This window comes from Apteryx rowi, unplaced genomic scaffold (genome assembly GCF_003343035.1).
Source record: "Apteryx rowi isolate R43461 unplaced genomic scaffold, aptRow1 scaffold_276, whole genome shotgun sequence".
Lineage (NCBI taxonomy): Eukaryota > Metazoa > Chordata > Aves > Apterygiformes > Apterygidae > Apteryx > Apteryx rowi.
The window spans coordinates 1,139,001-1,161,121 of NW_020449152.1; the positions used below are offsets into that span (position 1 = coordinate 1,139,001).

Genomic DNA, 22,121 nt, shown 5'->3' on the forward strand with positions numbered 1-22,121 from the left:
CGCAGCCACCGCAGCGACTCGTCGAGGGGCGAGCGCGGCGCCCACAGCTGGTAACCGTCCGCCATGGCGCCCGCCCGGCTTCGCGGGGAGCCCGGCGCGGGCCGGGGCATCTTTCCGCCGCGGGGTGCCCGGCAACGTGCTCGGGGCGGCTCTCGTCTCGCGTCATGGCGGCCGCCCGCTGCCCGCCGGGCCCGCGCGCGGCGCCCGCCGCCATGTTTGCTGGGGGATGTCTGGGCGGAGATGGCGGCGCTCTGGCCCCTGCGGGCTTTGGCGCGGCTTTGCCGGCGCGCCCGCGCTCCTGCTCCTGCCCGTGTCTTTCTGCCCCTGCGTGGCCATGCTGGATTTTACTCAGCATAAATCCCCTCTCTCGCAAGTTTTGCCCCCTCCTCTGCTACCCACAGGAACGTCCTTCCAGAGGAATCGTGGCAGCTCTCTGTTGCCACTGCCACTTCGTACAAAGCGGAACCTTCTGCCACGGTCTCTGCGAAAGCAGCTTCTCCCTGCTGTGCGGTAATGCCCTCACCTATCCTTAGAGCTAAAATTCATCACCTTTTGCCTTGACTTACTGTGATTTGTTTTGCTGCGATCTCCTATTGGCGCGTGCAGAACAACTGCCAGGCTCGTCTTGCTGGCCCCAAGGTGCGAGCAGTTTCTCCCACTTTCATTAAGATTCCCCTGTCCCATTGAAGTTTAACCGTTCTTATTTGAAGGCCCTTGCCAGAAGTTCACAAAGCACCCTTTACCCAAAGTTTTAGTTGCTGTATTTTAAAGGTTCTGATCATGCTGATTAAGACTAATCTCCGCTCTTGGTTAGTAAGTTTTTTATTTCCTATGTATTTATAGCCTTAGTAGCCTCACTTTCCAGCTGTCTCTGCAGGTCTCTACACTTGAAATGCTAATCTTAAGCAGAAGCAGCGCGGTGGGGAAGGCTAAACATCTTTCTAGCCAAAGAGCGTACTTGGAATATTACTTTTGGAGTATTTTGACCAATAGTTTTAAATGTGCCCACTATGAGCCATTTTCCTTTTCTTCCAGCTTGGGGGGTCACTGTGAACTTGTGTCGTGATGCAAGTTGCAGAACATTTTTTTTTGGGGGGGGGGGGAAGATTGTGTTATACAAATTCTGCATAAGTGCTTCTGTATAGATGGAGGAATGTTACAGCAATGTGACGTTTCACTATGACCAGTTTTATTTTCAGTCAGAAGCTTCCAGCAAACCGGGCTGGAACAAGAGCCCTGCTGTTGTAAGCAACAAAATGGCTGGTATAGAAGAGCAAATGGCTTTGAGAATGAAATGGTTATCCTGTGTAATTTTTTTTTTTTTTTTGAGGGGGGGGGAAATGCACATGTGCACAGATAGCATTAAAAGACTTTGTTAGGGACTACGCCTCTAAACCATGTTCCAGTAATGATTATGATCTGAATATTAGTCTATCAAGTGTTTCTGTTGAAACAATGCACATATTTCTTACTGCCTCGCTAAACACAGGGGTGGGTGTTTGTTTGTCTTCAGCTGTAGTGATGCTTGGGACAAAGTCTTATAGGAAGCTAGTTTAGGCTTTTTCCATGTGGTCATCATCCCAGTCAATGGACAAAAGTGATAACACAGGAATGACAGCCTTAACTAAGCTCACAAAGAATAACTTTTAAAAAAACTTCTCGGAGATGACTTGCTCAATTTCTGCTCTAGTTAGTTAGCTTGTTTGTTCCAGTATTGGCCAACTTGTTTGCCACAGTAAACAGAAATTTCTTTATATTTGGTTGCTGTTTGATACACAGCTGTTGGAATATGTGCGCTTGATGTGTACATGTGAAGTACACATGAAAACAAGTGTTTCTTAGACAGGTGTTCCTCAGAAATACCAAAACAGCAAAGTATTAAACATTGTAAGCAACACTGTTATGAGAAATTCACATTCCTGAGTTGTTTGGTGTTGGGAGGGGGAAGGAAACAGTTTACCAAACCACAACAATAATTTAATAGCAATTAAGGTATTTAATTTTTTATACAGCAGTATTTGGCCTGTTCCTGCAGGAAAGCTTTGAAAGAAAGGCATGACTGATGACAATTACAGTTTGTTGAATTTATGATCAGCAAAGAAGGATCCGATATGGCCTATTTAACTTAATGCAGAATAAATTTTCATTTTGGATTAATTTCTCAGGAAACAGGGTTTTTAATTGACTCCAGCATCTGTGTTTTGCTTTAATATAGGCAAAGCATTGTAACAGGATACTCCTTCCAAAGGCAGGTCTCTTCAAAATGAAATGCTCCATTTTTTTTAAAGGGAATAATCTTTTGTTAAAAAAGTATATATTCCCTTAATATGAAACATTCTTAACCCCTGTACTGAGAGCACAATATTCTAGCTTTTCTGGCAAAATGCTCAAAGCATTTAAAAGTACTATTATAAAGACTTGGATTTTTGCCTGTTATTAAACTGGTGTATTCTTTCACAATGTATGTGTATATATGGTGGTTACACTGGAGTGTCTCTACCCAGTGCTAAAGGTTCCACAGTTTGGCTCTCTACTATTTTTATATAGAGAGATAAATAGATATAGATCTATATATATATAGGTTCACATACCTATAAATAATATAATATATAGGTGCATATCTGTCTATATTTTTTCTACTTTATATAAGTAGCAGACCATCATATAATTTCCTTTAGTGAATCAGATTTTCAGTCCTAAGATTGCTACTCAGCCCTTTTATTTAGGACAATTTTGTACTAACTTCAGTATGAATTTTGCTTAATTACAGTCTGAAGAGGAAACTGGTAAATGCTGCACATTTTGGTTCTGAGTTAATTTTGAATGACTGTAATTTATTTGTTGACTTCAGAGACCTGGAAAATAAGGTAAATGTCCACACTTTCTCACATTTGTTGATCCGCAGAAGTCTTTTTGTACTGCCTCCTGTTTGTTTGAAAATCCCTCCATGTCAATTTTTTTTTTTTTTAGATGTCCACATAGAAGCAGATTTTACCTTGCTGTGAATTCTTAGATCATGAAAAGGAATAAGAAAATAACATTAAAAGATCTGGTGGAGATTCTGGCCCACCTCTATTTTGTCGCCTTAACTTTTTTTTCCCCCCTCAATGTTGGATCTGTCTAACCATCTAGATATCTTCAAAAGGTCAAAACGCCAGACATTTGGAAAGATAAAAAGCTATATTTAGGGCTGCATTACTTGTGTTTACATCTTTCTGATTGTTATAGTTACTTTGATTTCTGAGACTCAAGGCCTCAAGTTCATCTTAGTATCTCCCCAGCTTAGATTCCTGAAAGAGACCCATGAGCTGCAATTAATGAGATTTACTATAATTGTAACCACTTTGCTCATGAAATGGTCTATTTTTATTTGATTCTTGACATTCAGCCTTGTTAATATGCTGATGCGTGTTTTGCAACATTTCACTAACTTAGCATCTCAACTGTACAGGCTAAATAGCAAATATATTTTCATAACTAGGACATATGCTGTTTAAAAAATATTCTTGATGATCCATCACACTTCCTGTAACTGGGTTTTTTTTTTTTAGTCACTTTGACTTGAAGTTTAAATATATCGCTTTCTTGGTGTTGCTATTGCTTGAGGTATGTGACAGCAGTCAGACCGATTATTCTGTCCGGAGTCCCACATGTGCTGCAGCAGGCCCTTCCTCTAGCTTGGCAACAAGCAGAGAGAAAACCAGAAAAATAGACCAATCGAAAAGTCCAGTTTTCAAAAAATTGAATTTTTGCGTTCCTCACTCAACATATGCAAATACTTGTATAATAGAATTTGAGAAGCAAGCGTGTAAAAGGGATTGCATGTCTTTCAGCTTTAGACTGTAGTTACTGAAAAGAGGTCAAAAATAAGATCTGGGCCTTATAGTAATTGTCTGATGACCACTGGAGGATGAAAGCATAGTGAATTACGATAATTAAAGAGTAAAAGTCTGTGGGTTTGATTTTAGAAAAAAATCCTTCATTCCTGTGATTTTTTTTCTTCTGCTTACTTACTCGGTTTATCTCTTAATAGTTTATTTTAATTTCCTGTTTTGCCATTTTACCTACCGTGTATACTTAATATAAACAAACATACCAATTTTCTTCAACAGTTTCCAGTTGGTTTACCCTTCCTCTAGTATGCTGGACTATTTGCTGTGCTAACCTGCTTTCTAAAGAGAAGTTTTGTATTTCTGTATTTGAATTTTGGTATCCTCCCTTTTTTTCATGGTCAGATAAAGTAGGCTTTGTGGCTCAGAATATTATTTTACTTAGAGGTGTCTGGAAAAGGAAGAGATTACATTCAAATTTGAAATTGTGGTTGGCAGCAGCATTAGCAGCTGATACGGAATGAGGGTAATACCAGCTTTTGGAGTTTTGTTGTATCATTTTTAAGAAAAAGGAAGTATTAGAGAGGTTCAAGTACCAATGACCTCTTAGAGTCTCATCTCTAATGGACCTATGGCTGTGCAAATAATGTCATTAAATACAAAGTACTTAAAGATGAGCAGATGGGTGCAAGATAAACAAAAAAGAGAATAGTAGCAGCCTAGACAAAAGCAGATTTTTTCTTGATCAATAATTGTATAAATGTAAATATTTTTAAATAACTGCTGCTATTGCTTCATCTGGAAATGACTTACATGCAAAAAGTCTCTGTTCATGGAGTGCTCTTCTAATTCTTTTCCTATTAGAGGGTAAAAAAGAAGCTAAATTTTGACTCAGTGTTTAAAATGGTCACACAAATAAATACTGTACTTCCAGTTAGTGGTTTTAATTTTGTGTCACTTTCCTCATCATTTGCTCTTAATGAGAAGACCAGGATTTCAGTAGGAGTTTTATCATTTACTTTGGTCAGTTAAGCTAATCAGAATTTCATCCATGGGTAATAAAGCTAGTCAAAGAATACTGCTTGTTATTCATACAGAAATGGGGGGTAAAAGACGAAAGAATTTTTTTCCTGAAATCTTTCCCCCTGCACGCACACACACACACACACACACACACACACACACACACACACTCCCCCAAGATTTTGGCAGTAGGATCTTCTAACATTTTCTTCTCTTTGCTTTTCGTGTTAGGCTGGTAAAATAGAAAATAAACCAACAGGCAAAGCAAAGCGTAGCATGTGCCCCTGCCTGCGCAGCTTCTGGTGCAGGAGGGACCGAGGGAGGGAGGAATGGGTGCGTGAGGGGAGAGCCGACAATTTTCTGAAGGGCTGTGCCTGTGTGTGCAGGATGCACATCCAAAGGAAAACAGCTTCTGCGCCTTCTGCTCCTTATGGGACACCTTTTTTTTTGTATCCTGTTTGCTCCTATGGGTGCTGGGAAAAGTCTAGTAGTGGTTGTTGCTGGCCTCCTACAATTTCTAAGGAAACTAAAAGTCTGAGATACTTGGTAACACCCTATTTTTTCAATAGCTGCAAATGTTTCCATGCTTAATTTCAAAGTACAGTTATTGGTAATAAAATGTTTTCCTTTGGTAATCAAAGGGGAGTATTTGCTTCATTTAGAACACCCACTAGAGGGAGTAGTAATAATGTTTTAACATTGAAGAAGCTAAACAAATTACATTCAGTAGCGTTCAGGTAGATCTGGAGCACTAAGAAAGTGTGCGGGTTCCTGCCTCTCCCCAAAGCCCTATTATCCAATAAATCAAGAATCAGGTGTTACACAACAGGGTTTTCAGTGCTCTGAAAACACATCTGAATAAACAGTTTTGAAGAAAGGCTGATGTTCCCTTTCTAATTTACATAACTGCATTGTTGAAAGGCTGCACTGAAAAGCATTTTAAATAATAAAATGAACTTTAATAGTCCTAGGGGATGACTTAGAGATGGAATATCTATTTTTTTTTATTCATGGTTAGAATTTGTGTAAAAATGGATTTTCTTCTCCTTCTTGATCTTCAGAAGAAGTGTTTTTAGGCTGACCTTTGAATTTAAAATTATGTTGGCAGCGATAGGGATTATTTAAAATATTATAATGATCTAATTCATAAAGTTTCCCAAAGTTTCTTTCTCTCAAGGATTGAATTGATTTGTAGTTGGGAGGAAAAGAATATATTTCAGGTGAAATATTTCCTTTCTTTTGAACTGAAAATTTTCAGTAAACAGCTAAATTATCACTACGCTGTAGATGAAACAACTAGGCAGCTACAAAGAACGCTTAGACTGACAAAAGGATTTAGGCATTACAATGCCTGAGTATCTGTCATGGTTACGCATGTGTCCAGCTCCACTGTAAAACTGGCAATCCAGTGTTGGGTACCTACGTTCTGTGTATAGTTAGGGGAAGAAAAGATGCTTCCAAGCAGGGTCTGTAAAAGTTAGTGCTCTTAGTAGGAACCGTTCGGAGGTAGTCATTTGGACAGTGCTGAGGGGGAGGCATACAAGTAGCTGAGAAGTGTTATTTTTGCCCACCAATTTTTATTTCACTCCTCCACTTCTTCTTTTCTCTCTGTTCCCCACTCCCTCCATCTTCTGGTAGCTGTGAGAAGTGTGAATCTTGCATACCCACAGCTATAATGTCAGTTTGAATATTTTCTGTTTTTTCTTTATCTCTTTTTATAATTCAAACCCTCTGAAACATGATTTTATTAGTATAAAGTTAAATTCCATGAGCCTGAGTAATAGCTGCAAATGATTTCATAGGACAGATTTTCCTACATGCTTGCCATTTTTTTGGCTGCTCTTCTACAGCTAGCAGACAGGGGGAACTGTGTAAGCTGTGATTTACTAATATGGAACAATCTCTTTAACCTATTTAATCCATTACTTTATCATCTTTTCTTCTGATACCCCTCAAAAGGTAATAAGCACTTAAAAGAGGCTGGTCATTCCAGAGCATACACAAAAATTACCATTTGTAACCATGAAGCTGAATTTTTTTTAGAAAAAGGTAGAAAAAGTGTTTGTTGTAGTAGCTGACTGCTTTTATCACACAAGAAATGATCAAATCTTCAAAAGCCTTCAGACTGAACTTAAATGAGCGGCTAAAAATTTGGATAGTTACCTCAGCATTTTTTGTTGTTCCTCCTTTCTCATCAGCTGTCCCCTTTTTCCCTCAGCTTCCTCTAATTTGGTGCTTTCCTAAGCATCCTGTTTTATAATCTTTTTATAAGCCCGGATCTGTCCTGTCCTGTCCTGTCCCCAGCTTCTGTTGCTCTCCTACGATTTCTTTTTCTGATACTATGGTAAGAGTGACAGGGGTGGGGTGGTACTTGTGTAATGCTCAGCCTGACAGATGGGGTGGCCATTCTGCTGCACTTCCCTCTAGAGTTGGAGGATGGAGCCCCAAATCCTGTATCTCACACTGGCTTGAGGAAGACCCCAAACCACCAAAATTTGAAGATAGCTGTTGAGCAAGTAGAACTGGACATGACATAGATTTTCATGGGCAGTTTGTGAAGGGGGAGAGTGGGAAAGTGTTTGTCTAAACATATTTGTGCCTAAATTCATAACCTCATTTATTCTGAGATAGGGGACAGCTTTTGCGTTGTTACAGACCTATCTATTTCTAAACCCGTATCAAAAGTGACTGGGTATGGAAGGCTGTAAGATGCCAGCAATAATTATTTCTTCATATCATGGAGCTTTGCCTTCGCTGCTATGGTATAGATGGGAACAGGTTCTGCTTACTTTTGACACCTTACTTCTAGCATAGTGTAATCCCTAGAGTTCTTTGCTGTCAGTATTGAATATGGACCAGTCATTGCCTCTGCATAGTATCATAGAATTGTGTAAAAGTTCAGGTTGCCATGGACCTCTGGAGATTGTATAGTCCAACCTTCTGTTGAAAGCAGGGCCTTAGATTGGGTTGGGTATTCAAACACCCTATTAAGCCTAATCTTGACATTTACAGTGAGGGAGATTCCACCACTTCTCCAGACAGTTAGTCCAACGTTTAATTGTTCTTGCACTGCACATTGTTTCCCTATTCCAGGTGAAATTTCTCCTGAAACAATTTGTGCCCATTGTCTTTTGTCTATCACCATGCATCACTGTAAAGGGAGTATCTACATCTCCCACTATAATTACCTTTTAGGTGCTAGAAGACTGTGATTTTATCCTCCCCGAGACTTCTGTAGGTTGAATACATTCAGTTCCTTTAATCTTTCTTCAGCTGTCAAGTTCTCCAACCCTCTCATCATCTTGGTGGCCCTCCAATGGACCCTCTCCAATTTTTCAATGTCTCTCTAGAACTGGGGGGACCAAACCTAGACACAGTATTCCACATGTGGCCTAACAAGTGCCAGGTGGAGTGGAATAATCATTACCTTTCATCTACTGGCTATACTCTTGCAGGCACAGCCCACGACAAAGTTTGCCTTCATTGCTGCAGGGGCACACTGCTGGCATGCATTCAGCTTGCTGTACACTGGGACCCCCCAAGCTACACGCCAGCCACTCAGACCCTTGCTTCTACTGCTCTGTGGGATTAATCTATCATCCCAGATGCAGGGCTTAACGTTTATCTTTGTTAAACCTCATGCAGTTCTTGCTGGCCCGCTCTTCTAGCATGACGAGGCCTCTCTGTAAGATGCATCTGCCTTCCAGTCTTCCTTCCTATCCTTCCTTCTTATCTACCTCTCTTCCCAGTTTGCTGTCATCTATGAACTTGGTGCCCTGTGACTTGCATGTCATATTCTGGTATATGCCACAGCCACCCCCTTGCAGGAAGGCATCTGAATTGCTCACAGGTAAAGGTTCAGTTGGCTGAGTGAGTAGGCAATATCCAGTTGGGTCAGAGAGGACCTGTATCGTCTGTTACTCAAGTGTGAGTTTTGCATTCAACTTCAGTGGGAAATGGAAGAAGGAAGACTGCGCTGTGATGGAGGTATAAGTAGTCAGATAGGCATCTTGTTTTTAAATCTGGACTAAAATGCCTCAGTTTTACAAAAACAAAACACTAATTGAATATGGACCAGTCATTGGCTCTGCACAGTAGTAGGTAATGCTTTCTTAGAGAATAAATTATATTAGTGTAGCTCCCAGAAGAAGTAGGAATGGGTACCATTTTCTAAATGGCTTTGTAAATGTACCTAATGTGCTTCCTATGCCAAAGACTTATATTCATAAAAGGAAAGATGATAGGTAGGGAAACCAGCACTTAGGCATAGTTGTAATTTGAAGACATGGGGAAAAAAAATCAGACATGAATTAATTATCCACCCAGAACTGTCCTGATAAGTGAAAACTGAATTTAAAAAAGGATCCCATAACTGAACATATGTTTTTGCAACTAAATATACATTTTGACACAAAAAAATAAAATGTTCTAGAATTAAATGGCATAACTGCACTAAAAGAAAAATGTTACTTTTTACACAGCTCTAAGAGGGAACAATAGAAAATGAATCTGTATATCCAAGCCTGCTTGTGTCAGTTATTGTTCCCAGGTTGTAAGCCCAATCTAAGTTGAAAGGGCTATAATCTATCTATCTGTCAACTCTGTATTTTGTCAGAATTACTGTATCTGTTTTCAGAAGTGGAATCCTTTTTAGAGTATATCTGGCATGTCCTCATTACAGGCTAAGCATACCTTGTAAAGATGAATGAATGGTTAAATGTACCAAAAAAATATAGGCTGCTGTTAATGTCTGGCATCTTGAAATATATGCCATTTAATGTGCAGATAGATAGCCTGGCAGGTCTCAAAATTGATTTACTTTGGATGATGTGTGCAGATAGCAAGCAGACTGTGGTATGGCCAGATGGCATTCGACTCATGCAGTTTGTTATCAGTAAAAGAAGACTGTAACTTTGATAGGTCGAAGAAACTGGCTAAAATTAGGAATTTGGAGAACTACAACATACGTGAATACAATACAATCATGTTATAATTATTAAACTAATGATGCAATAAAATCTCTCTGAGATCAAATCTTGGGAGTGGGAGAAAAGGGAGTTCCTAGTGAGTTAGAATTTAATACAAAATGAAATACACTAATACACAGTAATTGTTCTGCAGCTGTCTGTGCACGAGCTGCATTTTAAAAATCAGTGTATTTGCTGTGTGAACTAGTCATGCACAAAAACATTCCCTCTCATCTATTTTCAGAACAAAAGCATGAGACTTATGAAATGTTTAACATTGATGCCTTGTGCTTAAAGTAAAAATTCCTACTGTTGTTGCTTGCTTTCTTCCCAGCAGACTTCAGTTTTTGCTCTGCACTTCTCTTTCTGGAGGAATGTTTAAAGGTTTTTTGGTGGCTTTAAGAGGCTGCTTGTTCTAAGAGTAATTTGTTAGTTAGGGTCCCCTTGAAGTTCAGAATGCTTTTAAACGAAAATGGATTTGAAACTTGAATAAGATTAAAAATTCTTGCTAAATGTAATGATTCTGATGAAGAAAAAATGCAGTCTGAACTATTGAATGCATTAGCAAATGTTCAAATAGTCCAGTAGCCTGCAAAATTTTCTGCATTTATCCTCATGGACACATAAATGAGTACTCGTCAGAGGGGGTGGGAAGGAAATTGTAATTCCTTCAATCTTTTCTAAAAAGGGCTTGAGGAAATAAACTCTAGTCTTTGATGCAGTGCTGTGTTCTCCATATGTCACTATCCAGCTCTTTTCCTGTTCTGACATGTGAACAAGAGAACATGTTCTGATGTCTTTTCTCTTTCTCCCTGGATGGTTTCTTATATCTCTTCTTTCTCTGCAGAAAGCATTCTCTTTGAAGTATCAATCTCAAGAACTCTTTCTTTTCTCTCCCAGATTGCTCTCGAGCCCTTCGTAGCACTTCTCTCCATTGGCTGACTCTTTGTAAAGGCTTTTCAAAGCATTCCCCCCACAGCAGTTTCCTGTCCAGCCGGGGACCTGCATGGCACAGATGCGCTGTGGCATCTCTGCTTAGAAGTGTGCATAACAAATTTGTCTCTATCATAAAAATATCCTTCCTAACACCACAGTTTCTTTCTAGAGGAACATCAAAGGCCTGATTCTCATCTCATACAAACTAATACATTTGAAGTAAATCTTTTTGGGACAATGATATAAACCCATTATGCCACGAGACTGGACTTCTGCCTTTACAGGCTACAACAGTAAAATTTTGCTTGGGAAAGTGCTCTGCCAAATACCAATTTAAATTTATCAGCTGTCTTAATTTAGGACTAGACCAATTTTTAGACACAGCAAAATACTCCAAAGACAGCAGTGAAAGATATAAACTGCCCCATGTAAGTCTGCGTGGTAAGGAGTCAGGGGAACTAATGCAGTCCTCCATGAGCAAAGTTATCTACAGAATCAAGGTTTGTTTATGCAAAGAGAGAGAGTTCACCAATAGGATGTGTTCACATCTAGACAGAAATGGATGTAGACTGTAGCCTGTACTGTCCAGCTATTTATCTTGGATTCATGCCAGACCTTCTTCTCTTCTATTTCCTTTTGCCTCCAACACTACTTTAAATAATGGTAGCAAAGTGACAAAAATGCGATTTCCGAGAGGAGCCCTAGGAAATTTACAAATTTGCCAAATTATCATTGTCTTTTATACTGAAAGAAGAAACTCCAAAGTTATTAAATAGAAGCCTAGCTTTTAGAGTCATTCAGTAAGAACATTTTCAATTCTGGACAGCCTTTGAAAATACCTCTTCAGTCAGAGAATCATGTTCTCAATTGTTTCCCATGTGAGAAGAAAGGGTAAAAAATTCACAGACTCTGGAGCTCTTCAGACCTTTCCCAGAGCTGATTCAACTACCAGAGAACTTTTCATACTTTTGCTGAATTAACTTTGTCTGCTTAAATGGGTTGAATTGATTTGGTATATGGTCTGATGAGCCAGCTGACTTAGCTTGTATAGCTCCGCTCAAGCAATATTGAGTAACTTCCTCTTCAGCTTCCAGGGTCTAAATCTCAGGCTTAAGATTCTAGATATATGTTTCTTTTGAATAATGTTTCCTGTCTGACCTGGGCTCTGAAAAGGATTATCATAAAGGATAGGAACAGGTACGTTGAAGCAGCACATTTCTGAAGCCCATTCACACTGCTTTTGAAACAGTTTCAGGTTGTTCCTTTGTTTCTGGTAGAGGAAGAGGGTGATGGTGGAGTTGTCTGTGCTCTATTTATGTCTTGTATAGTGCCACGACTTTCACGAGAGATTGGTGACTTACGTGCCCTGAGCAGCACTGAGGAAGGTGCTGTTGCGCAACAAGAGAAAAATCACTGTCTAATCTCTCAGCCCTCATATAAAAATGTTTATGCAAAAGAATGGATTTAGTTAACTACCAGAAAGACTTAACAATCATGAGTTTATGTTCTAAAATTCCTCATCCCAAGGAGTTAAATAGTTGTTATGTCATTTCAAATTACAGTTTTTCTTTACTCTTGCAGATTTAAAACTGATGAAATGAGGATTAGGAGCACTACAGTCTCTCTTCACTCCCTAATCCTCTTTGCAATGAGTAATAACATATAACACAGGGGAGACATGTATTTACTGGCTATAGCTCAGTCTCTGCTGCTTTGTAGAACAGCATTTACTAGAATAAAGGAAGTGCCTTGTACATTGGATGTATATCTGACCTGGTCTGAATGTTTGTTGGTTTTTCTTTTGGTGAGAGTAATGGGCTGGCAAAAACCCTGAAAGGCAGTATAATTAATCACACTGAACGAAAAAAGGTCACTGCCTTTTTATATGTACAAATAGAATTTTAATAGATGGTGTTGCAGGCCATGTGGTTGTGTTTTGTGCTCCACAGTTGATGTCTCCATACAGTTACAAAAGCTAAACAAGGACACTTACCTCTTTCCTAACACAAAGTTTATGCATGTGCAACTTAAGTGGTTTGGATGGTTAATCTTGACACACGGGTGTTAATTAGAAGGTAGCTAATACTGTAGTTCTTGCTCAAGGGCTTCTGTGAGCTAGTAATATAAACTTGTGTGCAAATGGAGAGGAATAAGTGGAAGAAGACTAACTGCCTTTCAGCATTTCAGTTGGAAAAGATTTTGTCCATAGCACCAGCATGTCTAGCTCAAGCTCACTGCTTGTGAGTGCTTGTGGTGCAATTAGGACTGATGGCATAAAAAAGGACAATGGAATTTCAGCTGCACAGTACTGCCCCCAACTCATATGTTTAGTTTATGATTGATAACTCAGCGGCGAAAACAGATTCAGTTATCTATGAGAAGTTTGCTGGTAGTACTCATGGCTGGATCAGCTTATTCCAAATATGGAGGGTGCACAGTTTATTGTTTTCTTAGGAAATGCACTGGTTCATTGTTGCGTGAAGGGAGGACAAGGGGTAATCAACTTTGCCTGCCAGAGCCCTCCTAAAAGGGCTTTCACTGAGTCAGGTTCACAAAGTTGAGTCAACGTTTGCCTGCTGGAGCCCTCCTCAAAAGGACTTTCACTGAGTCAGGTTCGCAAAGTTGATCAAAATAAACAATTTATTAAAGCAACAGATCAACAGGTTCAGGATTGCCGGTGATAAATGCACTTACTGCAACAAATTCTACTTTTTCTGAGCTCAAACTGATAATTAAGCGCTTTCAACAATGGTATTTTTCCCGGGGTAACGTCCGATGTTGTCGGAGGCGCAAACCTTACCAAAAAAGCGTTCCTGTTTTGGGGAGGAGAGAGGTCCAGGCCCGTCGACCCGTCCGTAGGTTGGTGTTCTCGTCCTCCAAATGGAGGATCGTTTATGCACTGAATTTATACTCTTGGCGAGGTGGGGCCGAGTCAAACACTGTGAGATGTTTGGTCCTTGTCGAGCTCAGCAGAGGATGTCAATGGCTGCTGGCCTTTTTTTTTCTTTTGCCCCTATCAACAACACCAGGCTGCAAGACTCCCGCCTCACCCCAGGTGTCGTTTTGGGTAGAGCAATGTCAAGTGGTGAGACCTCCGCCTCGCCCTGGGCGTTGTCTCACCCCTCACCAGCATGGGCATCAGACCGCAAATCACCCTTTGTATCCGCTGTTTACCCCACGGCAGGGAGGATCACAGATAATCATAGACCATTATCCCACATTCATCACCAGAGTGGATATAGCCTGATCCTAAAAGGTTGTTAATGAGCTCAGAATGAGAGGGGGAGGGAAAAGTGAAGATTTTTGATTTGTGTAATTTTAGATGTTAAGTGGAGAGGAATTCTGGAGTCTGTCCAGAAGACTAAATGGCTTACCAGAGACTAAATAAGCTACTTACAGTAAAACTGGGTTATTGCCATATACTGATTGGAAACATAAAATCTAGTCTGTGCTCACTGAAGTCATCAGTTATTGTTATCTTCCCCTAGTAGTGTCTTGCAGAAGAGAAATCCCTTTTGAAAAGAGGAAAAACCAAGATTAAAGTAGTACTTTTCCTATATTCTGTTAGGTGCATTTGGGGAGGAGGGAAAGATGTTACAGTTAAGTAGATCAGTAGGTGATTCATTTTAATATGGACCTTTGGCAATTAAAGGAGCAGTAACATCTCTGTTCATAGAAGGTGACAACATGCCCCAGACCTACTCTGCTCTTCCCAGTGAGCTGTACAGCAAGAAAGTTAGGGTTGCCATTGTATTTCTGTTAAATATCATGTGGAAGAGGTGCTGTGTCCTGCTGCGTGGGAAAGCAGCTCCTTCTCCTTTTTTAGAAGGTTGGCTGGGGCTCAGGGAAGGATGAGACCTGCTGGTTGTGGTGAGAGACTTCTCAGTGTGAGAACCATCTGCGTCTAAGGGCATTGTAGCTGCGAGATTTATGTCAGGAAGGAGTAAATGGTATGATGAGGACTTCTAAAAGTGTGGAAAGGTTGGATAACTCCCTTCCCCCACCCAAATGCTTAGCTCAACTTAACTACCAAATTGTAGGAGAACCCGTCTCCAGAACTAGGTATAAGCTTCCTGTCAACTTAGCTGATTCCTTATTAACAAAGCATATCTGGAAAACTTGCTCTAAGGATAGAGGCTAAAACTTGATCTATATTATCAAGTGTTATTGACAAAATAAGATGAGGTAAAGTCTGTTTTATAAAATCTTGATAAAATATCTGTGAAAGACACAGGTTTTAACCCTGTATTGAAAGGCATAATGAACATGATTTTTGGAGACTTTATTTGAAAGAGATGTTTAGTTAAAGCTGTGGTAAAGGCTATATCAGCACTTCTAAAGCTGCTGGTCATCTCTTAAAGTAAATACTGCATCTCACCCAGAAGAAGCAGATTTATTTCACAGAGTAGTTTTGGTACTGGTAATGCAGGAAGGAAGATGATAACTTCCTCTGATGCTAAAACCAGCTGGAAACGGGCTGAGAGTGTCTCCATGGAGCAGAATGCTACAGTTGTGTCTTTACCAGCACATAGTGCCAGGGATTATTCCTGGGCACTGTAACTTGATCATGGTACTGTTAAATTCTTAGGAAGGTCCTTGACAGTGATTTGTGGCAAGTAGTGCTCTCCCAAACAATTCCTGAGCAAGGCCCAGAGGTTAGTTTGGACCAGGGACCACTCTCAGTAGGCAATTTAGATGGGGCTATGCTGCTTTGGAGGCGAGGAGAGATTAAAAGTATGAATGCAGACTGTTCTGTGTTAATTGACCTTACTGCTGGAAGGTGCTCCTGTGCACATTTAATTTAACAATATTAGAAGAGCTGACTTTCTGCCAGTTTTCCTTGTGTAACACCACAATCTTCACTGGACTTTAACAACTCCCTCAGGAGAGACGAGTGTCTCAGGACATGACTCCCAGTGAATACTTTTTAATTTTACGTTGGATGCTGGAGTCATGAAATATACATTCACTTTAATCTCTGACCAGATGTTGTTGTTGTTATTTAAAAGCAACATAAATAAACCATAATGTAAAGTTCCATGATGTTACAATTTATGAAAATCTTTATCTTGCACATAAGCAGTGCTCAAAGAGATGCTATTTCCAGCCACAAAACATTCCGTGTTTTTTTGCTCATCTCTTTGTTCTGGCATTACACCTGTACTGCAGTCTTTTGGGGATTGGTTCCTCTCTTCAAGCAATTTGTTATTGAAATTGTGTAGTGGCTTCCAAAATATTGCAGTATTGGGGTAAATTACAGCTTATCAGAAACTAGTTTTGTTACCAGAAAATTGCAGGCATTTGGTGTCCCATTTGCTGACAGCTGATTTGACAGGATTAAGCATTAACATTTCTCTGCATGAACAGATGTTGAATTTCTTTTTTTTTTAAGAGACTGTGCATGTGATTTGACACATGAAAATTCTGAAGAAAGTGAAATCTTCGGCCACTTTCAACCTTGACCTTTTTTGTTATTTCTGTTTTTGACTTTTGGTGCTCAGGCTTCTTCACTCAGCCCTTTTACAGAGAAAAGATGTAAATCTGGTGTCCTTCTTGTACCCTTGTGGAACATTGTAGCATACACTTTTTATCTGATTTTCATTCAGGAGCTAAGAGATTTGTTGAAAAAGGAATTCTAAAAGTTCTGAAATGCTGGTGGGTTTTAAGCATCTTTCAAGTCTTTAGCTGTTACAAGATGATGTATAGCTGTTTTGCTAAACTTTCACTAGCCCAACTGTCTGTAATGTATCAACATTTCATATCTAGTTGTTGATTTACCAGAGGCCTGTTACATGAAACTCTGAGTTCTAACTTCAGTGATACATGGATTTCCTTCTGACTTTGAGTGAATTCTTTGTTCTTTATCTACAATTTTCTTACTCTTTAACCAAGCATTTTCTTAACTGGTATTTGTGAGGGTTTAAAAGATTGTAGGGTGCCTTCAAGATGAAAGTGTCATTCAGATGTTGTGATGCTTATTAAGTGGCAGTTAAGGTGGTGGTAACTTGTAGTATGCCTGACCAGACTGGTATGCCTGACTGCTGTTCTTCAGAGCAACGTATGAAGTGAAAGTTTGTCTACATATTTTTCAGTGTCCTTTCTAATTTTTGTGCAACTTGGAAGTTAACTGAAGACAGAAACAATAATATCCAGGGGAAAAACTGAATTAATAGATGAATATTTATGTTCTTTTTAGGTCAGAAAATGTTGCATAATACAGCTGTAGTATTCTTACAGCAAGCCTATTTCTACCTACTGCTCTCCTTATTGTCAGAACTTCGTATTAAATTCCTTTTGCTGACTTTTGCTCTCATCCATGACCTCAGCTAAACTGTCATGCCATCACCAGAAATGTATGCATTCCTTTCTCTGTGGGTCCCAGGATGTAGAAATGAAATCCCTGTCATACCTGTAAGTTTACATGCCAAAGGTCTAACTCAGAAAAAAAGAAAGGATTCCATGCCAAAGATGATTAGCAAAGGCATTTCACTGTGTTTCCACAAATACCTTAGGCCCTTAGGCATAGACAAAATAGGCATCTGCATCCAGGCGTCTCTCTGGCAGCGGGAGCAGCAAGCCCAGCAGCATCTGGCTCATATAGAACTAGTATCCTTCAATCAACTACTTGAGTGTTTTATATTATTATCCATGAAGTGGGTGATCAGTGTGTATAAACGTGTACTCTGAGTAGCAAAACTGTAACGATAATTATTGCTTTCCTAGATCTGTGATTTCTGTAATTGGGTATTTCATCTGAAATATAAGAAACCCTAGAAAGTGTAGAAAGTGTGTGTCTTCTGGGGAGGTGGGCAGTGGGAGAGGAGGGAGGATGCTGTAGCTGTTGAACTATACCCTTTCCTTCCCTTCCGTCCAATGCTACTGTATAGCTTTCTAAAAAAACAGCTTAGAATTTTAAATGGAAAAAAAGTTACTTGTTTTGGGATGGATTTTTCACAACTGACAACAGAAATTTGGCAGTTGACAGCATGCTGGCCTTTTAAATTGATCTCCTAGCACCAGGTGCACAGCCTCCAGTTGACAGGTTGAACTGTTGCCAAGAAATACAGCTGGAAGATACCTGCTGTTACAGTGCTGCATGTGCAAAAACAGATTGGGACGTGTGCTTTCGGAAATGAGTGTGTCTGAGCCCACTTGTTATTTACTGCTAGCCACCACAGGCAACTTCTGGGCGGTATTTCAGTTGCTATTTGCAAGTCTGCTACTGCCAATTTCACTTTTCACTTTGGTGGTATCTTAATTACTTATTGCCTGTCAAATTCAACAGGAGATGAATTAGACTTATCTTGACAGAATGGGACAATTCTGAGAGAGAAAATGTCGTCTCTCCATATTTTGCTATCATTTGACTTTTCCAGAAAGCCCCAAGGCATGTCTGATTATCACTAGCAAAAGCCTAATTATAGAGCTCTTAATATTCACTGACTATTCTAACAGTGCACATACTCACCAAGCATTTAATTAGAACTCAGTTTTGTGCAAATCCTTTGTTCATAAAAAGAATTCTCGTGATCCTTAGCAAATTAAAAAAAAAAGTCTATTGCATATGGCAAATATGGCAGCATGATTAAAGTCCCTTCTAGAAATGCAACAGAAAAGGCCACTATGTGTTTTAAGGTGTATATTTTTAGCATGTGGTATTGTTTCTACCATCAGATTTTGACTTTAGGAACTGTTAATAGGTTGCAGTTTTGCAGACTGTTAATTCTTGATGCTACCGAGCCTTGAAAATAATTATACAAAGTGAAAGTTTAGATTTTTCAGTTCTGCTAATCTCAAAACACATCCAAAAGCATTTAAGTTGACAATTATGTACTCAAACATTGATTAAACTACAACAGGTAGAGTCTGTGTATAGTACTACCATTTCTGTCTTGCTCGTTTATGTTGTTAAAGTGTTTGACATGCCAAACACTTAGATTTTGAGGGGTGGATCAGGAAACTTCATGAAATAGCTCTGTGATACTATCATTAAACAAGACAAAGTGATGCCATGCAGCAGTTTGATTGATATAGCCATGAGCTGGTGTAATTCAGCATTTCTTTGATTTGAATGGAGTATTGCAGTTGCATGAGTTTCTATTCCATTTTATGTAGCTGACTATTTTCATTGTGTTAATGGTTCAGTACAATATTCTGGACAGAAACGTGTCTGATCCTAATCTTGCGTAGAATTTACAGAACTTGAATTTGACATAGGACCATTTTTGAACAAACTTGTTTTTTTTTTTAAATTAGCTTCAACAAGAAGACCATAGACAAGTTGGCAGCTGAAGGTGTTAATGACTGAATAATTGTTAATCCATGAATCAGATTATGACTGAGATAGGGAATTACAATCATCAAGGGTCTACTCCAACTGTGGAATAGAAATAAGTCTGTCTGTATATGTATACATGTATATGTGTATGTGTTGCCGCACGTATGCCTGTATATATTGTATGTATACTTGTATGCCCATGTATAAGTGTGGCTATAGATAAAGATATAGATACAGATATCTCTGTTCCTTGTCTTCATGTTAACTCTTGTGTCCCTACTGTGGTAATGTGAAATATATGAACACTATGCCTCTGTGCCTAGTTAGTGTGAGTCCAGCATCATTTTAGCTTCAGATAACATCATGTCCCACAGGCATGTTTGCAGAGAAGGACTCTACTGAGACAGTAAACCCAGAAAACAATTGCCTCTAGCCCACAGATGCAAAAGGAGAAAACAAAATGACGTGGACACCAGGTAGAGTCAGGGTTATCAACAGCAGGCTTCTTTTTTCACCTACCTCTCTTGGGACCATGTAACAACAACTTCCATTTGTTCTCCACAGATGGGGAAAGCAGCAAAATGCAGGGATTCCTGCTACACTGCTCGCTCACTCACTGGTAACTCTCTAAGTTGGTCAATTTTGGTTTTCCTTGGGATTTACTACTTCCAAAACAGGCAGACATGAGGAAAGGTTACATTATGAAGGAGGCTGAGAGACAGATTTGGTTTTCAGCTCAAGGTGCCTACGGGTGCCTAATATATTTCTGCCACAGTTTCCCGTCTGTAAAATGAGGCAGTGTTCTTTTCTTACTTATGCTCTTTTTTTTATTTGGTTGTTTTAAGGGGATTTATATATCCCTTACAGAATGATGTGCTAGGCTTTTATTACTTGAGAAATGCACAGCTACTGCTGTGTGCATAGCAGAGTTAGCTATGTGGCTCACAAGAAGTCTGTGAAGCTCCAGTTCAGGACTTTGCTGTTTCATAACTGTATTATGCCTCACTGCCTTCCCCTATGGGGGTTTTCCAAATACATGGAAAATGGCCCCAGAATCTCCTGTGCTTTCTACATAGCTCTTGCAAAGTACACGACAAGCATCCAATCTGGGATAAAAGGAAATTTGCATGACATTTTTTCTTGGTGTCTTCTCAACGGAGGCTTTGCAGTCCTTGGCAATTCCCTGGTTTAGTCCCACAAGATGCTGAATGCCATCTGATCCTCTTGAGGCTGATGGAAGCTGAGAGTACCTGGAGAACTGAGACATGGTGTCAAGTCAGATCCACTTCATGGAGCTTACAGGGAAGAAGCCAGCACATCACAGAATCTGTTCACATAGCCTTCAGCTTTGATTACTGCAGATGCAGACCCAACTGAGTTTTTTTCACTTTGAATTTCTTGCCAGTTTTCAATTTCAATTGAACAATCGGCACTTTGGGAGAAGCTCCAAATCTCTTATCCTTTTGACATTGGACCAATAAACTGGCTTAGGCTCTCAGTCCTGCAAAGAGTCCTAGAGGAACTTCCAGACTGTCACACAGCCAAAGACTATATGGACTGCCAGTCTGTGAACATAGTTTTTGCACAGCAAAAATCAAAATATTGCTTTTTAACAATAAGGCACTGAAGTCATTACTAGGTACTGTGGAAATCATACTCACTTCATTTTTTTTTTTAATCTAAGCTTAAATTGTGCATGAAATTAATTAGTGGGAGCCCTACCATGATGTTGGTACTGCTTTAAAATATTACCTTCATCTGTAGTCCTTGGCTGAGCCCGCTTCCTATAATATTATGAGTTTGTATATTGATATATAGGATTGGAATATTGGGTTTGCAACCCTTGTCAGTCAAAATCACATTGCCACCATCGCATTTAATGATAACCCATGTCAGTCCCTCTTTGTCCTGTTCTGTCGTCTTCTGTGTTAATTGCAGAACACGGTATCAGTGCTCCTTGGCAGCAAGTAATAGTGAAAAAATATCATTGCTTTTTACAGCCAGAGCATAGCATATTCCAAAGGCCAGAAGATACTGGTCATCTCTTAGTGCTTTTGAGTATGTGGAAAGGGGTGACTGTGGTGGTAACGTTTCCACTGCAATTGCACAAACTTCTTATGTTTAACAGAAAACTCTTAAATTTGTCTGCTGGCTTTGGGGCTTTTTCCTGTGTTAGTTTTCTTCTGCAGTGAGATGAATCAGCTTTCTGAGCCTACGGTTGTACAGGCCAAAATCTGGCTCATGGAAGGGTCTGAGGAGTGTTGGAGGTGCGGCTGGAGAGGAAGCAGGACCATATGGTCAGGCACAAGAGGCAATGAGCTGGAGCACAATAAAGGGGAAGCCCAATCTTCCCCTTTTGGCAGCAGTGAGCCTCTGTCTTGGCTCAGCTGCCTGCTGAACCATGGCCTGAAGGGGTGCAACAAGAGCCTGAGCCACTGCAAGGGAAATAGGAGGACTGTGCGGCCAAAGCGGGAAGTGAAGGCCCCTTTCCAGCAGCAATAAGACTCTTAACAGCATTAATTTGTTCAGCCAGCGGTGCAGAACTTTGCCTGTATTTTCCCTATGCTCAGAGTGTTTCATTATCTTAAACAAAAAAGATACTGCAACAAATCTGAGCTCAACTCCAACGGGCAGCACTGTCTGTTTTCCATAGCAGGAAATATGTGTCCCTGGTTCTTAATGTGTGTATATACATAGCAGAGACATCTGTCAACCGTGTATTCATTATCTTGCTGTGTCACATCTGCCAGGCGTATTCAATTAAGTGAGCATCCTTCCAGCTCCAGTGAGGCTTTCTGTGCCTGCAAAATGGGCCAAACCCCAAATCAGGGGGTGCTTTGTAGTCAGAAGGTTGAGCAGAATGAACTAGGGGAAAGCAGGGGGGGACTGTTTTAGTATTTCTAGGTCTGCTGCCCCAGAAGTGCAACTCCATGTTTTTAGAAGTGCTTGCAAATATTAGGTTGCACAATGCTGTGTAAAGAGAGGGTGCTGGAGACCAGTCAGACAGTTGGAAGCATTTTACTCATTGTTATCTGTTATTTCCTTCTTTTGATAATTCTTTAAAGAAATGCAGTCTAATCTTAGAAG

At 40.0% G+C, this 22,121-nt stretch overlaps 1 protein-coding gene across 1 annotated transcript in view; it reads right to left on the reverse strand.

The window, feature by feature from the left end:
- The window catches only part of FANCD2OS (FANCD2 opposite strand), a 439-nt gene extending 374 nt beyond the window's left edge, over window positions 1-65 (reverse strand). The window contains 1 exon segment of the mRNA XM_026068577.1: window positions 1-65. Within this exon segment, the coding sequence (XP_025924362.1) occupies window positions 1-65 (65 nt within the window).
- Between the last annotated feature and the right edge of the window lie 22,056 nt (window positions 66-22,121).